Source organism: Dipodomys ordii, unplaced genomic scaffold (assembly GCF_000151885.1).
Source record: "Dipodomys ordii isolate 6190 unplaced genomic scaffold, Dord_2.0 Scaffold15, whole genome shotgun sequence".
Taxonomy (NCBI): Eukaryota; Metazoa; Chordata; class Mammalia; order Rodentia; family Heteromyidae; genus Dipodomys; species Dipodomys ordii.
In genome coordinates this window covers 77,340-97,135 of record NW_012267231.1, presented here as the reverse complement: position 1 = coordinate 97,135, position 19,796 = coordinate 77,340, and the positions used below count along the sequence as shown (strand labels likewise).

Genomic DNA, 19,796 nt, shown 5'->3' with positions numbered 1-19,796 from the left:
CACACACACACACACACACACACAGTCCACACACACACACACACACACCTCTATGGGAATTTAAAGCAAGAGTCAGCATTTTCCCGCCCCATTCACACACACTTCGGTAGGATGGAAAATGTGTGTATTGACCTCATCAGTTCTCCTTATTAAGGACAAACACATTCAGCGCTTCGGGGGTCAGAGGGGACTGAGCCTGGCGTAACACCCTTAACCTTCTCAGACAGCTTCCGAGCCACCGCCATTCGGCTCCACAGAGCAGAGCCTTCCCAACTGACCACACAGACCTTGCTCCCAGGAAAGCAGCTCACTCTAATGCCAAGGGCAGAGCACAGTTGGCTGTCTGCAAGTGAAAGGAGCACCACACTCGGCTTCCTCTGCATCTCTGGCTGCCAGGGACGCCCCACACACCCTTCTCAGCCTGACTGCGCACGTCTGCATGACTGCTCTCACAGAGGAAGGCTCAGAATGGATAGAAATGAAGTCGCTCACCGGGCGCTGGTGGCTCACTCCTGTAATTCTAGCTACTCAGGAGGCTGAGATCTGAGGATCGTGGTTCAAAGCCAGCCCGGGCAGGAAAGGCCGTGAGACTCCTATCTCTGATAAAACCACTTGAAAACTGGAAGTGGTGCTGTGGCTCAAGTGGTAGAGCGCTCGCCGTGAGCTGAAGAGCTAAGGGACAGCGCCCAGGGCCAAAGTTCAAGCCCCACGACCGACAAAAAAAAAAGAAATGAAATTACTCAGATACTGTGAGACAGTTCTCCTCAAAACCCTGCAAAACCCAGATATGTTTACATTCTAGAATGTGCCATGAGCTGAGGCAAAATTTCACCAGTGGCTCACACCTGTAATCATAACTATTCAAGAAGCTAAGATCTGAGGATCGAGGTTCAAAGCCAGTCCAAGCATGAAAGTCCTGTGAGACGCTTATCTCCTATTAACTATAAAAAGTAACAGAAACAAACAAAAAAACCACTGGAACTGGAGCTGTGACTCAAGTGCTAGCCTTGAGCACAAAGAGGCTCAGGGACATCACCCAGGCCCTACGTTCAAGCCCCAGGACTGGCACAATAAAAGGGGCAAAGACAAAAGAAGATGAAAATCCATGCGTCCCCTGCACCAACCCTGGGACCGTGGACCAGCTCCTCCCACTCCCTCTGTGCCTCTGGCCGCCGCCTCAATCCAGCCTCAGCTGTGGCTTGTTTCTTCTACTGCTCTCCACAGAAAATGTGTTTGTTCCAGGCTCTAGATGGTGCCGCTGCTATCCACGCAAACAGAGGGAAGAGGCAGGTCTGGCCAGGGTAGGGAGAAGTAGGCAGAACTCAAGCATCAGATGTGAAGGTAAGTCAGAACAAAGGCAGGTCAGCACCACCCTCCTCACACTTCACCATCTCTCTCTGGGCTGCCTTCAGCCCCCTTACGAGGTCCAGAGGTGTGTGATGACCCAGGGTAGAGGGCCATGGACTGCGACTGTCACCAGGCCCCCCTGACGGTAAAGTCGGGGATCCCACGCTTCCCGTGCTGCCTGTCATCGCATCCACCCAGGCTCACCCTCCAGACCCAGAGCGAAGCTCCTCAGCAGGTGGGAACTCCCAACTGTTTAAGCCAGCACAGCAGCGTAGGTAAAAACCCTGCTCTGCTCCTGTATCGGCTGCGATGTGCTGTGATAAAGAACCCAGAGGCCTGGGCTAGAAATCAGTCCATATTCACGGAATATCTTTCAACACAAAATATGAGAGAAAAACACAAACGTTCTGGGGCAAAACAAGGAAGGTTGTGTAAATATTCAGCAAGAGAAAGAACTGAACTGGCTCCAAAGAGACATCTGTGTTAACAGCTCTCAGGAGGCTGTGGTTTGCAGTGGGAAAGAAAACAACAGCCCGGATTCTGATTCCACTCTCACGTGCATTTATTGGGCACCTCTGGCATCCAACTCTAAATGTTTTCCCTGAAACATGAGAGTTTACTACTCACTTGAGCCATTTGCAAAGGGCCAAACTCAAATAAACTTGCTTTCCTTACCATTAAAGTGTTGCACTTTTATTCCAAACAACAGAAACTCAGCAACAGTGTTAATAGTTGAGATAAAAATCCAGATTTATTTTGCTTCTAGGTTACCTAATATGGTAAAAATGGATTGCTGACTGTGCCTAGGACTTCAGACTCTGGTATTAATCAAAAGACTAAGTGTTGGTATTCCAAAGAAAATAAGCTATAGATTGGAAAGTATGGTTTCTGTGAAGTTACCTTCATGGATGACATTGGGAAAAGATCATCTTTTTCCAGACCTGATACCTCAGGGTGGATCGCATGGTTCACAGGACCCCCGGGGGCCAATTATCTGCCTAGAGCTCTCCCCTGAAGGGCTCCACTGCGCACTCAACGTCACAGCCGTTCCTCCCAGTTGCCTCGGAAGGCTGGGACTGAGCGTGTCCCCTGAGATGAATGCCGTCTGTCTTGTGGAGCAGCCCGCCCACTGGCTTGCCCCCTGCTGCCCCTGGGCTGCACTGTGGGCACTGCGGGTCCTTCCACAGTCCACAGGACTGTCCTCCATCAGTTTATGCTATCACAAAATGGCAATATGTTCCGAGGTCCAGGCCATGGTGTTTAATCATGTTTGCCATGTGTAATATTATCTATGAACTGTTAACCACTGAACATGTAAACTCATGCTACTAATTTTAATGTGACTGTTTGCTTTTATCTGCTACTTGATGCACTATCACATGTTGTACTCCTAACCCATTTCCTTTGCTAGCCCTATAGTTTTTATTATGTGATTTTATATGGCAAAGAGATGTTTTTTGTTTTTTTTTGTTTTGTTTTGTTTGTTGGGTCCGGTCGTGGGGCCTGAGCTCTGGGCGCTGTCCCTCAGCTCTTCAGCTCAAGGCTAGCGCTCTACCACTGAGCCACCTTCCCAGCCCGAGATGTTTAAGATGTATGTTATGTTAGTGTAGAATGCTACAATAAGAAATGGCATTTTGGGTAACTAATGGCTGAATAATAAGTGTATGTGATCAGTATTACCAAGAAGCACACCCTTGCAACAAAAACCTCATTGCAGAGCCCACGAATTTATGTAGGGAGTCAGTGATGACTCCTGGTGGTCATGTCCCTAATTACAGATAAAACATGAAAAAAAGTGATACACATTTCAAGATGGATTTTTAACTGTTATAGCATGAACTAAGCCATCGCATAAGCCAAATACAATGTATGCCTGGCTGGGTGCCAGTGACTGCTGCCTGTAACCCTAGCAATTCAGGATGCTGAGATCTGAGGAATGTGGGTTGAAGCCAGCCTGGGAAGGAAGGTTTGTAAGATTCTTATCTCCAATTAAGCATCACCCTCACCCACATATATGTGTGTGTATCTCTGTCTGTCTATCTGTCTGTCTATTTCTATGTCTATGTACCTCCCCTCCCCTTTCCTAAGTTTTAGCAGGCTCTAGTTTCATGACATGTTCATTGAAGGGTTTCCTCCCTATAGTCAAAGCAGGAACTATATTCAAACGATAGTCAACTATAGGAACTATAGTCAAAGAAGGAACGCCACAAACCTGTCATTGAGTTTTCCGAGGTGCACAGCTGCTCTCTCAGCTTCTCCACATCATCTGGATGCACTTGTTCATAGAGGGTGCTTCCAAACCACTCTGACTGGGGTTGGTTCAGAACAGGGGTGACAGAATCTGACACATAAATCACTCGTCCTGTCTCAGCAGCCACTACAAACAGAAATCCATCCGCTGCTTCAAGGATGAGGTGCTTTAGCTCCTGTGAAAAAAAGACTGTGATTAGCACTGAAGTCTTGCTACAGAACACCGTAAGGGCCTGCTGAGCAGGGGAAAGTCCCTGTTGTCTGTTCACTGATCTGTCTGGATCTTGGTCTAGGACCCAAAGCCTGGAAGACGTGAATGTGCTAGAAGCAGAGCCTGAGGAGCCTGTCAATGTTTCCAAGCATTTTACTGGGTATGAGTTCAAATATCTTCAGCCCGGGAAACTGGGGTAAGAGCAGACTAAAAGCATTTTCAAAAGAAAGGTTTGCGGTGCTCATTTCCCCTATTTTGCATTAGTGCTGTTCTGTGTCTTGAGGTGCTTACTCAGATCTAAGGACTGGGTCAGCACTTTTATTCTCAGTGTCAGGAAAATCCTCCCAATAAACCTGTTTGTAAAATAATAGAGCAGTATGTCTGGGAAAGTAGAGAAGTCTCTGTCACGGGAGGAGGTCAGATGGCTTCATCTATGCACTCATGTTCTCGTTTGTTTGCAGAGCCCTGCCCGCTTCACAGACCCTCCTTCCACGGTTCATCTTCTGGGAGGATCTCTGTCTTCTTCCTCCAGTTAAAACACGGCTGAGAGCAGGGGACTGTTGGGGTCTCCTTGCAGAGCAAAGTTAGGCATGGAGGTTAATGTCCTCCGCCCCTGGTCGTTTTGTGAGGCGAGTAAATAAGCGCGTGTATGTGAAGACACACCGTACTAGCTCCACAGTAACACACGTTCCGATCCTCACACATGAAAGCGAGGCAGGATCACTCAGTAACACCACGGCAGTGAGGCTGCTGCTTTCTCCCTCCACTCTAGTTTTGTCCCTCAACTGTAGTCACTTAGAAGCAGATTCAAGTATTGGCCCTGTAGGATTTTTTCTAAGGATTAAAGAAATATAGAGGGAAAAATAAACCTTCTTACTGATCCTTGCAACAGCAGTGCTTAATAAATTTCTGTCTGGTTGCCTACCAGTTGTTAATCTTTCATGGTCTACGTGGTGGCCTTCCTCAGCAAGTCTGCTGGAGCTGGAGTCTATCATGACATTGTTTTTGGAGGTAGAAGTCCATGCTCTAAAGGACCATGCTCCATGTCCTTCCAGGGCTTATGTGACCACGGTCATATCTTCCTGGCCTCTAAGGGTCACATGTAAGGGTGACATGACCACTGGGAAGGATTTAAAAGAGACCAAGTAGGTAAAGCATTTGCCACCAAACAGACAGCGATAAATACTGGCTCTTCTAACCGGCTCCCATGACCCGTGTGGCGTCTCAGCTCCAGGAGAATAAATGATTCGGCACTGGGCCTTCTTTGCTCCTCCCTGAGGCTCTGCCCCTCCCTTTAATGAACAGTATGTGGCTCCTCTGTGTCATCTTGAGCAGTACCCTTGATGAAACTGGGCCACTTCTGCTCCACATCATTTTGGCCTCACATTCTGTCTTCTTAAACACTCACCACCAAACATTCTGTACTATACACACTTTGCACGTCCTAACTACATCTCTGATGAGCATATGATTTCACCTTTTCCTTTTCTACCACATGCAAAGTGTTTCAAATCTATCATCTCACTCATCCTAGAAAAGGTCTTGAAATCAGGGCTGGGAAGGTGGCTCAGTGGTAGAGCGCTTGCCTTGCATGCATGAGGCCCTGGGTTCGATTCCTCAGCACCACATAAGCAAAAAGAAAACATCTGGAAGTGGTGCTGTGGCCCAAGTGGTAGAGCGCTAGCCTTGAGCTGAAGAGCTGAGGGACAGGGCCCAGGCCCTGAGTTCAAGCCCCACGACTGGACCCCCCCCAAAAAAAGAAAAGGTCTTGAAATCAGAAAATCAAGAAGATTCACATTCATCATACACAAGGGCTAACTGGGGCTTGGCGCATTGCCGATATGGTCCTATGACCAACACATGGAAGGCCAGACTGAATACAGGCTCACGCACGTGTGTGTGTGTGCGTGTGTCTGTGCGGGTGTGTGCATACGCGCGTGCATGTGTGTGCGCGTGTGTATGCATGTGTGCGCGTGCGTTTGTGTGTGCGCGTGCGTTTGTGTGTGCGCGTGCATGTGTGTGCGCATGCATGTGTGTGCGCATGTGTGTGTGCGTTTGTATGCACGTGTGTGCGTGCGTTTGTGTGCGCATGTGTGCATGTGTGTGTGTGTGCGTGCATGTGTGTGTGCGTGTGTGGTTTCCGCCACTTCTTCCTGGGTCACTGCTGACTGAGCACACTAATGAGTGTGAGGACAGCTTTTAGAGACGCCGCATCAAGGTGTATGGGAATTATAAACTCAAGTGAGGGAAAGGTGCGAGCTCTGAAGACAGCTCCCTTCTGAGGAGTGGAGGTGGCGTTTCTTGGCTTCATCCCTTCCTTGTCCCTCACCCCACCTATCTCGCTCCGTGTGGTGAGCTGCAGCGCCCCAGCGCGGCGGCTGCCGTCTTCAGAGGGCGTGCGGGTACCTGCTCGGTGAGGAAGGAAGGCTTGTACGCCCCGTCTGTGGACTTGTTCCCTGTGCCTCGCATGGACTTCATGTGTGAGACGGCCATGCGGAGGATGGTGAGCTTGTCCGGTTTCCGGGCCAGCGCGCTGCAGGTGGGGACCATGTCTGAGAGCTCCGTGATGTACTGGGTCATCTTGTTCCGTCTGCGCCGCTCAATCTCACTGTGATTCTCTCTTCCCATAAGGCACACAGTCAGGAGGGGAGAAGGGAGAAGCATCAGACCAAGGTCACCCTCTAACGGGGATAACACCAAGTGAGCCAGGCGTTAACTTTGCACAGCTCAGTGGGTACGTGCTGGGCAGGGGGCACCTGAGGCCTCTGCAGGCTCTGTCCATGGACACGGTCTCCACTGCCCTCAGCCCTCGCCTTTCTACAGTGCAGTCTTGTAAGCACCTCCATGGACCTAGGGATGTTTGAATAGGTATGAAAATTTTACACACCCCCCTTTGCCAAGTGAACACAGTGTGTTCAGTGGGTGCACATGAATCTATACAGGGGTGGGCACAAGTACACATGCACACAGAGGTGAAATTACTGACTGGCTCCACAGGTGGTCGCATACTCAGGGTCAGAAGCGCTATATAGAACAGCCCTGGGCTTAAGACTTTTTTAAGCTATAATGCCGTAGAAGTGGTCCACATGCAACAAAAATTAAAATGTGCTTGAATGTATATTAATAATACATTGATGGGTGAGAACCCATACAACCATTCTATTTTTAATTTCCAGAACAGTATTCAGTGAGTCACATCAGATACTAGGACTTCATGAATACGTGTTATGCTAGGTAATTTTGCTACAAACCAATGTAAGTATCTAAGCCTGTGAAAAGCAGGCTAGGTTACCTATCATGTCTGGTAGGTCAGATGTGTTAAATGTATTTTCATTTCAATTTAAAATAGGTTTTGCAAGATATACCACATCATAAAACAGGAGCATCCATATAGCCTTACTATTTCCTTTTAGGTATTTAACTACACTAGTAATGGCACAAATTCACTTTACATAATGTAGTAAGAAGGCTTTTATTCTAGTCCCAGTACATTTTCTAAAGCATAGTAACAGAACAGTGTGCCTTGGCTTATTAAACAATAATAACCAATTTTTAAAAAGCACCCTTAGGAATTGCTGGACCCAATCTCTGTAATGTATTAAAATGAAAAACTAACAGAAGGGCTGGTAGAATGCTTCCGTCTGAGATTATTGGAAGACAGTAATATCCAACCCTGTTCAGCAGATAAGACTGTTACTTAGGAGAAGATTGGTCTAAAAATATGTTCTATGTTTGCCACAGGATGTAGCGTGTCACTAGCACTCAGCGAATGAGCATGACAGTACAGAAAAAAAATAAAGGAGCAACCTCAGGCACTGCATGCGCTAACCAACCTACTACCCTCCTCCTCTGTCTGGAGTGCCAGCGTGCCAGTGAGACCGGACAGCACGCCACTCACAGGGGCCGAGGTCTTCTGTGAACCCAGCAAGGGGCCTGAGGTGGGCTGGCCTGAATCTCTCACTGCATGCGTCCATGCAGAGTCCTGAGCCCTGCAGGATCCCGACCGGCAAGGAGTGGCAGAGAAAACAGTGACAACAAAGCAAACAAACACCAGGCCCTGCCCCTCAGTGCAGGGAAAACATATACTTCACACAAAGAAAACCAAAAGCAGGATGTGATCAAGTGCCCCAGATGCACAGGTTAAATGCTAAGGGGGGAGGGGGAGGGGTGACAGAGGCTGGGAAAGGCAGTGGGTAGAGAAGCAACACTTTGGGATCAGGAAGATCAAAGAAGAAGCACTGAGCGAGGTAAAGAGCTGATGAAGGGAAAGGCAGCCCAGCGCCCCGAAGAGACAGGGATTGGGGAGAACAAGGAACACCCAACCCTGGTCTTCAAGCACAAGGAACTTAGCTAGAAAAGTAAAACATGAGCCTTGCTGGGTGGAAACATGCAGCAGAATATGATCAAATGCCTCCAAAGGCACAGATTAAGTGAGAATCACGTGGTGCCAGACCATAAAGAGAAAGCTGTACTAAGCCGGGCTGAGAGGGGCCTAATGCACCCTTGTAGCTGACTCACGGGAGAAATTCAAAAGGAGGGGGAAGCAGAGGCTGAGCCCGAAAAGGAGATCCCACTGTTTAATTTCAGTGAAATGTTACAGAGAAGCAGGAGTCCTACGGAGAGTGTGGTGTGTGACTGTGTCGGCCCGTGCCGGCTCTGGATGTCAGCCGTTCCCACACGGTTGGCCGAAGGTCCTGGGACTCCCTAGACAACATAAAAGCAAGAAGGCAGTGGAGGGCACTGGCCTCTCCTTGAGTCTGGGCTTGTGGGATGTGCCGGCGGGATGGGCAGCGCCCAGGAGGACCTGGGAACAAGAGGTGTTACTGCGCCATTTGCAGGGACAGGTGGTGTGGAGAAACAGCTCACCTCCACCCACCGCGAGGACCCTGTGGCGTGGAGCCGGCACTGGCCAGTGCAGGCCAGGTAGGGAAGGAAGGCCACTCTGCCTCTCCACTTCATGTAGTCACTTGGTCAAAATTGCCTCCTGGGAAGCTCATGCCCTCTGTCTCTCCTTTCCTCCAGGTTCCTTTTCATTGTCACCACTGGCTGCCCACACTGAAACCAAGCACTCGAGCACAGCTCCAGCTGAGCCATCGTGACCCAATCTTCCTCTCTTCCCTCCTCTCCCAGACCTCTCCTGCCATTTCCACCACTGACCACCACTTCCTTTTCTACCAGTCCTCTCCCCTCAGACTCACACTAACAACTGTTTCTTGACCACACACCCACATAGTCTCTGGCCTCCTCGTCCTTTCTCTCACAATTATCAGCACTTGTGGCTTTCTGGCTCTAGCCTGCTCCCAGCTTCCCCAATTTCCTCTGCAGCTGCATTTCTAGCTCGATCCCTTCAATAGCCTCCTGGTGATACCCTACCCACCAGGGCCTCATCTTCCCGCTACACTTGCCCCGTGCTCAAGCTAAGATGATAAGAAATCTCCAGGTCCCACCCCTGTATTCAACAGTGAGGGAGGGAAATGCAACAATGCAGGCCGCTTCGTGTATCACCATCCCTGCAGATGGGGTCCACAGGGTTACTTCTCTTCCTCTAACTCCAGCGCAGGGCTACCCTGAACTTCTCTCTCAAGCACAGTAGTATTTCACCACGAATAACCTCAACATGCACCCCACTCACAGCTTCACTCTTAGCCATCATGGAGCCTTCTTGCTGGGCTTGGAACTTTCCTTCCTTTTCCTTCATCTTCTGGCCTCTGTCTGCAAGTGTGGGATGGTAGGGTTCGGGAGTACACGTGTGAACGCATGTGCACGTGTGAAGTGGTAGGGTTCGGCACATGTGTGTGAGTGCACGTGCATGTGTGAAATCAGCTTCTCCTCTATTACTCTGCTCCATTGGAGGCTCACTGATGGCCCCCACAGTGGTAAGACAGGAACCATGTTTGGGCCCCTGTGTGACGAGGACCAGTTCTCAAAGCAAACACTGAAACACAGATGTGATGATGGACAGAGCACTGACTTTTGGACATGCCTCCAGAGAAGTCCATGGCAGGCTGAAGACAATCTAAAACTGACTTGTCTTTCACTCTCCCCTGGACTTTAGCCACAACCAGCGGCAGCACAGACCCAGTCATCTCTTCAACAAGACCCTGACACCCACGTATTGGTCCACTGTGTTACCATGTGCAGGGCAGTCCTACCCTATCAGTAACAGCCTACGTTAGGCACAACCTGCCTTTCTGTATTATTTTTAATGTGCAGAGGAAAGGATTTGGGGCATAGAGGCTGAGGTCTGACTGCCTGACCTCTGACTCCCCGCCAGGTTCACGCACAGTGGCAGTGTAGGTTTCTGATTCTCACCACGCAGGACCCTTGACAATGAACTCTTTGAAACCCTGCTCTCTTATTTCATCACTGACACTGATCTTCAAGCAAATGTCACTCCGTGTCTCTCTTCCTCTTTATGCCCAAGGCCTCAGGGTCAGCGCTTCCTGAGGTTAGCAGGCAACAGAGTGTTATCTCAAGGGGGATTTTGACACAGGGATCAATGTCATTGCTTTCTTATAAAGGAGGGCTGTGCATGGCAAGATCAAGCCAGAGGAGGAAATAGGTGGCCTCATTCTCAAGGCTAGTGCCTTTTCAGGAACCAAGCACTCGGTGCCCGAAGATGCAGCCTAAGAAAAGGGGGACACTTAGCTGGGATCCTGTCTGCATGGGGAAAAACAGTGCACACTGTGTTGCGTAGTTTTCACTAGAACTTCAAGCTCATTCGTGATAGAAATGTTTTCCATCTCTTCTTTACTGTTTCACCCAAAGCTGAATCAGAAAATGGAAAGACATGCTCTCAGAGGTGAAAGTTTATGGGACGATGAGACATTTACTATGGAGTTGGGACTCTTGGAATTGTGGAAGAAAGTGCCACAGTCTCTATGGTTGTGGACAAGAAAACCATAGCCAACCTAACTTTCATAGGGTAGGCTGAGGGCACAGCTCAGTGATAAGATGCTTGCTTAGAACAAGGGTTAGAGTTGACTGTTTAGAACTGGAAAAAAAAAAAAAGAGAAGGATGAGGGAGGAAGAAGAGAGAGGGGGAAAAGAGAAGAGAAGAGAAAGGAAAAGAGAAATGTAGCTATTCAGCAGGCTGAGATCTGGAGGATTGTAGTTTGAAGCCAGTGTGGGCAGAAAAGTCTGAGAGACCACATCTTAAAAAAAAAAGCCAATCTATAAAGGCTTGGCTCAAGTGATAGAATAGCAAGCCAGCCAGGTAAGCGGCCATGGCAAGCAAGGCACTCGAGTTAAACACTGGTACATTAAGCAACAACAACAAAACCCTATTTTTTAAGCAACTGAGGCTCTGGGTGTGAACTTTGGGGCAAGAATACAGGAGGAGAACCACGTCTCTGCCGTCAGTCTTCACGAGCAGCTGAGGGGCGGGAAGGCTGGGGAGCATGGGCAATGTAGAACCCCAAGGCGAGTCATTCCATAAGTAAACTGGACGGACGGGAACTGTGCTGAGGATGGTGAGAACCGAGAATGAGAGCTGCGTTCACCTCCCTCTCACTGCTGCCCATCTCCCTGCCACACCTTCAAACAAACCCAAAGCAAGCGGGAGCCTGGGGCCGGGCCCACCTTGTCTTTTGTGGACACCAGCAGCTCTTTTGTGAAGTCGACTGCATGCAGAGCAGCCACGGATCCACTAAAGATGCTGTCATGTGCCCACTGGGGGCCTCAAAACTAAGTTTTACAGGCGCACCACTGGTTCCCATATTTTCCCTTATTCTGGGAGAAAAAAGTACTCAATTTGATAGCCTTCTTCTAAATTTGTTTGTTTAAAAGGGACTCCATTAAAGTTGCTGTTTAACCTAAAAAGCCAACAGAATTAAGAACTTGTTCTGTTTTAAAAAAAATTGTTTGGAGTTTGTTTTTTCTTGTGAGGCAAAGTCTCCCTATAAAGCCCAAGCTGGCCTCAAACATGGCAAATCGCTTGTCTCTGCCTCCCAGGTGCTGGGATTACAGGCATGTGTCACCATACCTTGCTTGTTACTAAACTCTTATGATTGGCAGGGTTGCCAATAGTTACCTGCCACTAGGCCAAATGCTGGCACAACATGAGAAACTAGCCAGAGTGTCAAGTACAAGCAATGCCAACACATGGTAAACCCCCTGTGCTCCAATACGGTAAGAGCTGCAACTGGATTCACTAGGAAACATAAAATAAACTCACCTTGAAAATTTACTGGGACCTTCACCGTCTTCATCATCAAAGTCCATTCTGAAAAGTCAATGTCACAATTGAGCACTGGTCACAGGGTTAAAGAACAGGTGGCGACATGAGCTGCAGGCACAGTGCCAGCTTCCTCCCATCAGACTGAGATCTGATGCCCCCAGCCTCGGCAAGTGCTGGAAATCCGCATCTCAACACGGTCGTCAAGCAGTCTCAAGACAGAAGGAAGCATAATGAAAGGTCTTCATTGTGCACACCACGATTCCCATTGTTGGCAATGCTGGAGTACCAGCTTCTCCCCCAATGCCAATGGCTCACGCAGGTTGTTCTGGGAATACCAAAGTCCTTGGGGTTACTTGCTTCCCTCCATTTCATTTATTTCACACTGTGTGAGTAGCTCATTGTGAGACTATAGAATGCTGGGCTTCATGGAAAGACCCTACTGCAAACATCAACAACCAAGAGTGGAGTGTCTGCTGAAGGTGGGGAGCTGCTGGCTTCACAGGGAGACTCCCCTAGACTCTTGGGGCTGGGTTTTAGTGACCTGATGAAGGCACAGGACTCCAGGCAACCAGGGAATAGCCAGGTTGTAGAGGAAGAGCCATCTTTGTGTAAGCATGCCCACGTGGAGCCCCGAGGAGCCAAATCATACTCCCAGGCATCAGAGAGACTTAAGACTGTGATCAGATAGAGCAAAGGAGTGTTTTTCCCCCTCCATCCCTCCCTTCTTTCCTCCCTTCCATATTTATTCTCTCCATCCTTCTCTCTCTCCCTCTTTAAATACTATCTAGTATGAATTTGTCTACTTTTATGTTTTATCATACAGCCAGAATCTGAATCTAGGCATTATTCAGTTCAAGATCACCTGATGGGGTCCCCTGCCAATTTGGAATTGCTGGTTCTAATACGTAAGTTGTCCTGACTGATAAGACTAAAAGAAGAAGGCAGTTAGATCATTGGAAAGTGGATAGTACCAGAGGGCAAAAATGACTCTGCACAAAGAGAAGAGGAGGTGGGAAAGAACAGCTTGCCGACCACTACCTACTACTAGGGGAGACAGACATGTACCCACCCTGTGCAAATCCTTCTTCGAATTCAGACACTAGGCCATGGGTGGCAGTTGTCTAAGTTGTGGGCAAAGTGGAAGCACAACGCATGAGCTGTGAAGAGAGGCAACTGCACCCACATTCTGCACGTGGTCCAAGCCAGCACCTCACTTTGCTGAAATTGCCTGGGGGACATAAACATCCAAACTCCTAACCCAGCCCCGCCCGCACCTTGCGGATATGTAGAACCACACTGCCACCCAGTGGTCTTAGTGGGGAAGAGCAAGTGTGTTGTTGGCATCAAAACCATTTCAGTGTCAGAAAGAGCACTTAGAGAATTTCATAAAACCCATTCAAGTAACCCTTAAGTGGATAGGAAATGTAGAATTATTTTTAAAATTCCATTCAGCTCAAATTGATATTATGACCGTGAAGCTCCTGTAGGTTACAAAGTATTGGTCATCCATCCTTCCCTAACCACGGGCCTTCGGGTATAGGGTGTATAGGGTGACATCTATCTTGATTTTCACAGGACCATGGAGATTGCTAGGATCCAGGACTTTAGTGCTTTAACTAGGAGAACTTCAAGAGGATCAAGATGGCTTGCCATTGTCATTTTAGCAAAGACAGTTGTATTCTTTACTGGCTCTCGCACTGAAGACACATGAAATGAGCTGGCCTCATCAGGCCAAGTGCAGGTTTAAGAGTTTTCAGAAGCCCAGTGGAAATTTGGCAACTATGATTTGTTAGAAGAATTAGGAACCAAGGGACTGTGCCTCTCACCTGTGTGTGTTTACAATAATAATGTGCAGCAATCAGACTAGATAATTTGGAAAAGCATAAAGTGGGGACAACCCAGAAGGTAAATCCGGAACCTAAATAATTGTTAAAATCCTCAGGGTAGTTCCACCCACTCCAAGACAGTGTCACTGACTTGTTGGCAACACACACACACACACACACACACACACACACGAAGCTCCTGAGAACAAAAGTGGCTTTGCAGAGTGCCACTTACCAAGATGCTCACTGAACTGGGTCTTCTGTCACCATGTGCACCTCTCAACTTTAAATGTGCCTACAATAAACTGTGCTTAATTCTCCTGCTATAAAAAGCCTAAGTAAATTATCCTGTGTTTTATGTCTTTTATGTCTTTCTATTATCCTGAAGCAGCTGGATGATAAAAGAGAAACCAAAATATGACTTTAAATCCTAAGTTTTCGCTTTAAAGAATCTAGTGCAATAAAGTAGATAGTAGAAGTCTTCAAAAAATGAACTTAAATTCAAATTGATCTCAGTTCCTGTCAATGAGCCTGACTTCTTATTTTCATAAAAGCCAGGCCAGGGATTTCTGCAGTTAATGAAGAGTATACAGCATGGCTCTCCCCTTGGTTGTATCATGATAAGGATATGTTGTCAGATAATAGTTACCAAGCAGAATTCTCTGGTGCTAACATTAAAGTTAACAAAAGGAAAGAGGAAAAAAGAGGAAGAGGACTGAGCGTAACAGCAGCAGAGGAGTGATCCCACGGTGTTTGAAACACTCTCTTCAGAGCCTAGGCCACCTGCCAGGATTCTAGCAGTACTGGGACATCCATGTTAACAACGGACACACCTGCTTACAGAGCTACACATTTAATATGATCAAATCCAAGCATCCCACATCCAATTATGTCACTGGGAGAGCCTCGTATATTGCCTGTGTACAATGGGAACGCATTTTCCCCTCAGTGATGACTGTCTAGAAGCTCAGCACTAGTTCCGAGGCAGTGACAACCTCCTCTCTTTATCTCCAAAAAGGGCTGCCTGGCCTAAGATCAGAAGCAGTGCGTTGGCTGTTATTGGAGACTCCCCATTGCCTCTCCCCCCACTGCCCCTCCTGCTCCCGAGACCACAGAGCTCATCACACAAATGCATTTCTGGTGACTTGCATATGTGAAGCAATTCTGGGAAGAATCTGAAACTTCTGAACCTTCACCTTGTCTCCCAATTGCCAGGAGAGCCCAGTGCTGGTAGACACAGTTATAGAGAAAGGTTGTTAGCAGTACAGGAAGTCCAGCCAGGAGGGATGTGCTGGGTCTGGCACATTGCCTGAGGCCAGCAGGACCTGAAATCTATGAGGGGCTAGTTCTATCTGGCTTTGAAACAGTGGAATAGGGAGGGCGACCACCCTAAAATTCGGAGACACTTCTTCCGTGAGAATGATCAGGTCAGAGATCTAGCAATAAACTTGGGGATAAAGATGGGGAAGTCCATGCCCACACCACTCTTCTCACACCCCAGCCCCCTTCCTCTTTTCCAACTCTCTGCATCTCTCCAAGTGTGTCCTCCCATCTCAGACATGAAGCACTGGACCACATCTTGTCAATGACAGGGAAGGCAGTGGTCAGTATAGGCCACTGCATAGGGCCATAGTTAGGGTTATCTGCTTTTTTACTACCGTGACTCCACCAGGATCTCCTTGACCCTGGGCTAAGTGTTTAGGCAGCCATTGAGAGCTGTCATCAAGAGATTCTAAAGCGGTGGTGGCTTCCATTACAATTTCAACCATGTAAGTGTCAGATGTGTTACTATGGCCACAGCTCTGCAAAAAGATTCTTTTTATTAAATATATATTTCTTCAGGAACCTGAAGAAATATTTCATTTACAGTTAAGAACAGCAAAAACAAAAGAGAAAGTTTTATTAAAGCTTAAGGTCTAACTTGAAAAAAAGAATAATTCTGAATCAGATATGAGGTTATAAATAAAATATTTCAAGAATAAAACATTAGAATAGCAAAGGAGCTATTTTAGTGATTAGCAAAATTATATTACTTATAATAATTTTATTTCCTGTTGCCTTCTAACAGTTACAGACAAAATGTTTTTGTTTTTGTGTTTTGCTTTGTATTAGTTTTTATTTTTGTTCATAAAGTTTTTGTCATTTGTTTACAAACTGCCCCTCACTCTGGACTTTCTTTCATGGTTGTATTGATGATTCTTTAATTTTTTTTATTATCTTTCAGTGGTAGACAAAATGTTGTTTAAAATGTTTTAGTAACAAGAAATTGTCACCAGTATGTTTAGAAAATATTGACCTAGATATAGCAATGTACTAAAGTACCCTAAGTCACAGAGGCTTAGCAAATAGAATCTTGGTTTGATCACTTTGACAGGGAGATGGGAGCAGACATAGACCCAGGAATGCAGACAGGCTTTCTCAGGAAAGCTCACCTATTGTTCTGCTTTCAGGGACCATACTTCATCCTCACATTTGGTAGGGTGACAGGTTGCTGCCCACCCCTTTTTTCTCTTGTATTATCACAGAGAGGGAGAGAGCAGAGAGGGAGAGGGAGTGGGAGAGGGAGAGGGAGAGGGAGGGAGGGAAGGAAGGAAGGAAGGAAGGAAGGAAGGAAGGAAGGAAGGAAGGAAGGAAAGAAGGGAGGGAGAGAGGGAGGGAGGGAGAGTGGGGGTGTCTCCTTGATATAGAGAAATTTCCTGGCTAAAAATGATTGACCATTTAAAAATAGATATAGCCCCTAAGTCTTAAATTGTGAAGAATGTGTTCTGCTATATAACTGGACAGTTGTGTCCCAAGAGTTATGAGTTGATCAAAAATTGCACTGAAAGAACAAACTGATTTGACTTCACGAGTCTTGCTTATCAAGTATTTTGTTGACAATAAAATGGGTTTAGTGAGGGAAAGGGGTTGAATGATATAATGAGTCTAAAAATGTCAGTTATGTTTTTTCCTATAGGACTTTTCTTGTTTGATTTGGGTTTACATTCTGTCTATAGAGGCAAAAATTAACAATGAATATATGCAGTTTTTGTTTCAACAGTGACAGTGGCCTTATCAAAACCATTACAATCAATAGCACTCATTATTGTTATCAATTTTATTAACTGAGCAGCATCTAATGTAAGCTGGCTGGCTTTAAGGTCCTAGGCCTACACTTGAATTTATTTTTTTATTTTTGGTCAGTCGTGGGGCTTGAACTGTGGGCCTGGACACTGTTCCTGCGCTCTTCAGCTCAAGGGGAGCACTCTACCTCCTGAGCCACAGCGCCACTTCCGGTTTTATAGTGGTTTTATTGGAGATAGGAGTCTCATGGTCTTTCAAACTTCCCTGGCTGGCTTTGAACCTCGATCCTCAGATCTCAGCCTTCTGAGTAGCTAAGATTACAGGCATGAGCCACCGGCACTCAGCTTGAACTTTTTTTTAATGTTTTCATTTCAACCTGCCTAGTCAGGATATTTTTTGATTATCTTTAAGTAGCAGTACAAAGTGGTTTCAATTCAGCATGTTATCTGTGTGTGGGTGTGTGCGCATGACTATCCTGTGGCTTGAACTTAGGGCCCTTGGCACTGTCTCTGAGCTTTTTTACTCACGGTTGGTTCTCTATCATTTGAGCAACAGCTCCACTCCGGGTTTCCTGATGGTATATTGAGTAGCAAGGAATACAGGCATGAGCCACCAGCACCCAGGCTTAACATGTTAATTTATAAGTGCAATGCAGCTTGCATTTCTATCTAGGAAAGAGGAAAGGGAGAGGGCCCCGGGGTAGATCCTTTGCAATCACGTGGCTGGAGCTCAGCTGCCAAACACTCGGGCAGGTTATGAATGACCTCTTCCCCCTGAGAGCTGGTCTGCCTGCACACTCCCACCGGATTCCCAGCTAGGTGGCAGAGCGAAGCAACACATGCTCATATATAGGAATCTTGCAAAATCTAAACAGGATGCAAACTTTTGAGCTTTTACTCTGGGAGGTGGGGGAACACAATACTTTCTTATAGGTCAAGAGCATTGCTCATCATTTTCTGGACTCCGGTTCCTGGAGGCCCTGAGGATGCTTACCCGGAACGCCGCTTTCCTCCGCGAGCAGGCATGGCCCCTGCCATCCTCACCTGTCCAGTGGCCGCCATGGAGGCAACAGGCAAGGTCACCGATCCAGGTATGTCTGAGGCCATTTCTGGAATGCAGCAAAGACAAACGGTTTTGTCAATGCCAGAAAAATCCAATAACAAAGGCAGCTGTTGTGTGGTCCCAGTGTGTGGCCCCAGTGTCCTAGCCAAGGTGGGGAGCCCAAGGGTCTGGTGTGCTGCTGCCTGGCCGATCGCTACACACATTGTCTGGTGAGTTTATCATCCTACCCTGGACCCCTTCTCTGGAAAATGAGGCCTTGGGACAGTACTCCCAAACTCTGTGCTCAAACCAGTGTTAAAAAGAATCACTGTAGTTTCGCAGCTTCTGTAACTGGCTTCTGGTCACCTGCAGGCAGGTGGGAGGTCCAAGAATTTGGCTGCCTGAGAACCTGGGAGGGTCAGCGGCACCTGAGGTTCAGCCACCGGTACCTACGCGTCAGCACCTTGTGGTAGTGCCTACAGATGTTCCGCCCTTGCCTTGGTTTTTATATTCAGGCAGAAAGGCTGGTTCCTACCTTAGTGTAGACCTCTGAAAGGCAGAACTCTGTGCGGCTCCTTCACGCACAATGAGGAGAGCAGAACTGGGGGCCTTGAAAGCACCGGATGGTCAGGGTGTATGGCAACCTGTGACTACACCAGGCTGGGTACCCAGCAGTCCCGAACCAGGCCTCTCCAGGGTAGATATCAAACAAGACAGACAGACAGAGCCATGTACCATGGTTCACACATCAGTATTAGGGCATTAACTCAAGGCTTCTCCCTTGGCTTTTCTGCTTACAGATGGTGTTTCACCACTTCAGCTATATGTGTAGTTCCTGCTTTTTGCTGGCTAATGCAAGCTAAGAATCTCTAGGATTTGTCTGCTACAGATATCAGCCTCCTGAACAGCTAGTATTAGAAGCAAGAGCCACTGCCTCCTATATTGTTTACTATTATGGCTTACAAGCCAGACACCTCTGGAAGCTCTTTTTTTTTTTTTTGGTTGGTTGTGGAGCCTGAACTCTGGGCCTGGGCGCTGCCCCTCAGCTCTTCAGGTCAAGGCTAGCGCTCTACCACTTGAACCACAGCGCCACTTCCGGCTTTTTCTGCTTCTGTGGTGCTGAGGAATCGAACCCAGGGCCTCACGCATGCGAGGCAGGCACTCTACCTCTGTTCCACTTTCCCAGCCCCTGGAAGCTCTTTAAGACCATATTAAGCACCTCTGATCTCAAAGCCAGTTTCTGGAGAGTTCCTGAACTCTCAAACCACTCATGGCACGATGCCTACCTCAAAGAGCGTCTCTGATTTTGTTTGTTGTTCTGGGGGACAGCTTCCACAATGTGTGTTTTCCTTAGCTCAGTTCTTATTGGGAGTCAAAGGGAAGTACCAACGGGAGTAGTGCTGCTGAATAACGCTGGCAGCACATGCTGGCATGGGCGACAGTTGTTTCCTTCCGGCAGAAACTGGGAAAACACCATATCTGTTCCACAGCTACATCCAGGGACACGATGTTTAGTAAACACATGCAAAGTTCAACCAGAATTATCCCTCCCAAAAGTACTGTTGAAGAGGAATGTTACAATACTAATAAGCAAAGACTTAATTTGGCCACTCGTCTAAGCCCCAGATTTTGAGGACTCTGAGAGCTACATTTCATTTCTTAACCAGTACACACTGAAAAGTTCTCAAAGAAAAAATATTCCGGGCTGGGCAGGTGGCTCAGTGGTAGAGCACTTGCCTGGCATACCTGAGGCCCTGGGTTCAATTCCTGAGCACCCCATAAGCAGAAAGAAAAAAGCCAGAAGTGGCGCTGTGGCTCAAGTGGTAGAGTGCTAGCCTTGAGCTGAAGAGCTGAGGGACAGCGCCCAGGCCCAGAGTTC

General features: G+C 47.5%; 1 protein-coding gene across 1 annotated transcript in view; it reads right to left on the bottom strand.

Annotated features, from left to right (window-relative positions):
• The window catches only part of Arnt2 (aryl-hydrocarbon receptor nuclear translocator 2), a 115,779-nt gene that overhangs the window by 54,944 nt on the left and 41,039 nt on the right, over positions 1 to 19,796 (bottom strand). Inside the window, exons 4-9 of the mRNA XM_013011844.1 lie at positions 18,453 to 18,526; positions 18,247 to 18,326; positions 17,870 to 17,984; positions 11,985 to 12,032; positions 6,215 to 6,428; positions 3,560 to 3,773 (exon numbers count right to left, since the gene is read on the bottom strand). Of these exons, the coding sequence (XP_012867298.1) occupies positions 3,560 to 3,773; positions 6,215 to 6,428; positions 11,985 to 12,032; positions 17,870 to 17,984; positions 18,247 to 18,326; positions 18,453 to 18,526 (745 nt within the window). The remainder of the gene's footprint in view (positions 1 to 3,559; positions 3,774 to 6,214; positions 6,429 to 11,984; positions 12,033 to 17,869; positions 17,985 to 18,246; positions 18,327 to 18,452; positions 18,527 to 19,796) is intronic.